A 1681-nucleotide genomic window follows, 5' to 3' on the forward strand; every position below is an offset into this window, starting at 1 on the left:
CTGGGGCGGTGCCCGCTGCAGCCCTGCTTCTCGCTACCCCCTTTACCCCCCCTCTCCAGAGGCACCGAAGGTGGAGGTGTATTCCCGCAAGCGTGTCGCAGACGGGGAGGAAAACGTCCTCAACTGCTTCGTGAGTGGTTTCCACCCTCCAAAGATCGAGATCTCCCTTCTCAAGAACGGGGAGCCCATGAGTGATGTGAAGTACACGGACATGTCCTTCAACGACAAGTGGTATTTCCAACGCCTGGTGTATGCGCCGTTCACCCCCAGGAAGGGCGACGTCTACGTTTGCAGGGTGGCCCATTCTACCTTCAGAGAGCCGCAGTCGTTCCGATGGGGTATCGTGTGCCTTCCTCTTCAAGCTTTGCCGCTGTTCATGTGCAGAAGCCAGAGCTCATTAATTTATAGCCCAGTGTCTCTGTTTCCCTTCTCTTCAAAATCCATGGGGTGGCTTTTGAAGGTCTTGGAAAACTAACCTGGTTTCAGCTGGGCTGCTGAAAAGGCTGTGTATACGTACTTGTGAAAGGGTTCGTTAGTAGCAGACAGGGAAGACTTGCCTTGGTATTATCTGTAGGTATTTGGCTTACGCTGTGTCTGACGACTCTTAGTGGAGCACTCTGATCTCTTTCTAGGTGACCTTGCCTAGAAAGAAATGGGTCATGCAGTGATTTTTGGTTAATATAAAGAAGGGTATAGCGGTGGGGACCAATCGTGATGACCCAGCCTGCTGCAGCGAGCAGACAGCCAGGCAAGGGGCAGCTCTCTGGTTACTGCACTGGGGCTGTTTCCAGGAGGGGTGGGCCTGTGGTGACGGGTGAGAGGGGGTGCCGTTTGCCCCGAAGCCTAACGCTCTCCCCTTCTTGTTGCAGATGCAGACTTCTAAGCTGTGACTGGGATGATCCTGGTGAGTTACGCTGATGCTCCATGCTGTACTTATAAGGGCAACATGGACTGCTTTCTGTAGGGGGAAGTCTGTAGTTTGCAGAGTTGAGGAACAAAAGCAACCACCCAAAAAACCCCCGTATCTATACTGTTGCTGCTGATTGGGAGCGGGGCTGTTCCCACACCCTTTCTATCCACTTTTTTGGCCAGTTCTCAGCCATACTTTGCCTATAAGAGTCTCCTTTGCTCAAAACAAATGATACCCTTGGAACAAAACTTCCTGCGTGTCTTTGGCGTGTCTGCCAGATACTGTTCAGAGTTGTCACGTGTCCTCTAGTGCTTCCCCAGACCCTGTGGTGCTGTCTTCTGTCTGGTGAGGAGGAAGTGGCATACCTGGAAATCCCCATGACTTGGGGGGAGGCAGGCTGGTTAACCCTGTAGCAGGCAGTGTGTCGGCTCGATAATGTGGGATTTATGAGGCACATATCAGTGCCTTGCTGCCAGACCAGAAGCAGTCTTGGTTCACCGGTGTCTCAGAGTCTGAGTGCTCCGGGTTCTTCAAACTATCTGGGCATAACTGATCTGGATTTAGCAATCGGGTAAATACTAGTTAAACCCTTGAAAGGGAAAAGAAAACTGAAAATACATGGCCTAGCTGATGTAGTTACAATGCTGGTTGAAACGCCTTTGTTACATACCCCGGTAGAGGCTGGGTAATTATTAACTGTGCCCAGGACATGCCCTGGCAAGACTTCACTTGAAATGCCTTCCACGTTGGACCAGAAAAATGTTACCGATG

At 51.3% G+C, this 1681-nt stretch overlaps 1 protein-coding gene across 1 annotated transcript; it reads left to right on the plus strand.

Moving 5' to 3' along the window:
- Window positions 1–59: 59 nt before the first annotated feature.
- B2M (beta-2-microglobulin) lies at window positions 60–883 on the plus strand (the record flags this gene model as incomplete). Its single annotated transcript, XM_009583046.1, has 2 exons — window positions 60–338; window positions 870–883. Coding segments are annotated over 2 exons (293 nt in total), but the record flags the coding sequence as incomplete, so codon positions are not given.
- Between the last annotated feature and the right edge of the window lie 798 nt (window positions 884–1681).

The sequence above is a fragment of the Fulmarus glacialis genome, unplaced genomic scaffold (assembly GCF_000690835.1).
Source record: "Fulmarus glacialis isolate BGI_N327 unplaced genomic scaffold, ASM69083v1 scaffold43428, whole genome shotgun sequence".
Lineage (NCBI taxonomy): Eukaryota > Metazoa > Chordata > Aves > Procellariiformes > Procellariidae > Fulmarus > Fulmarus glacialis.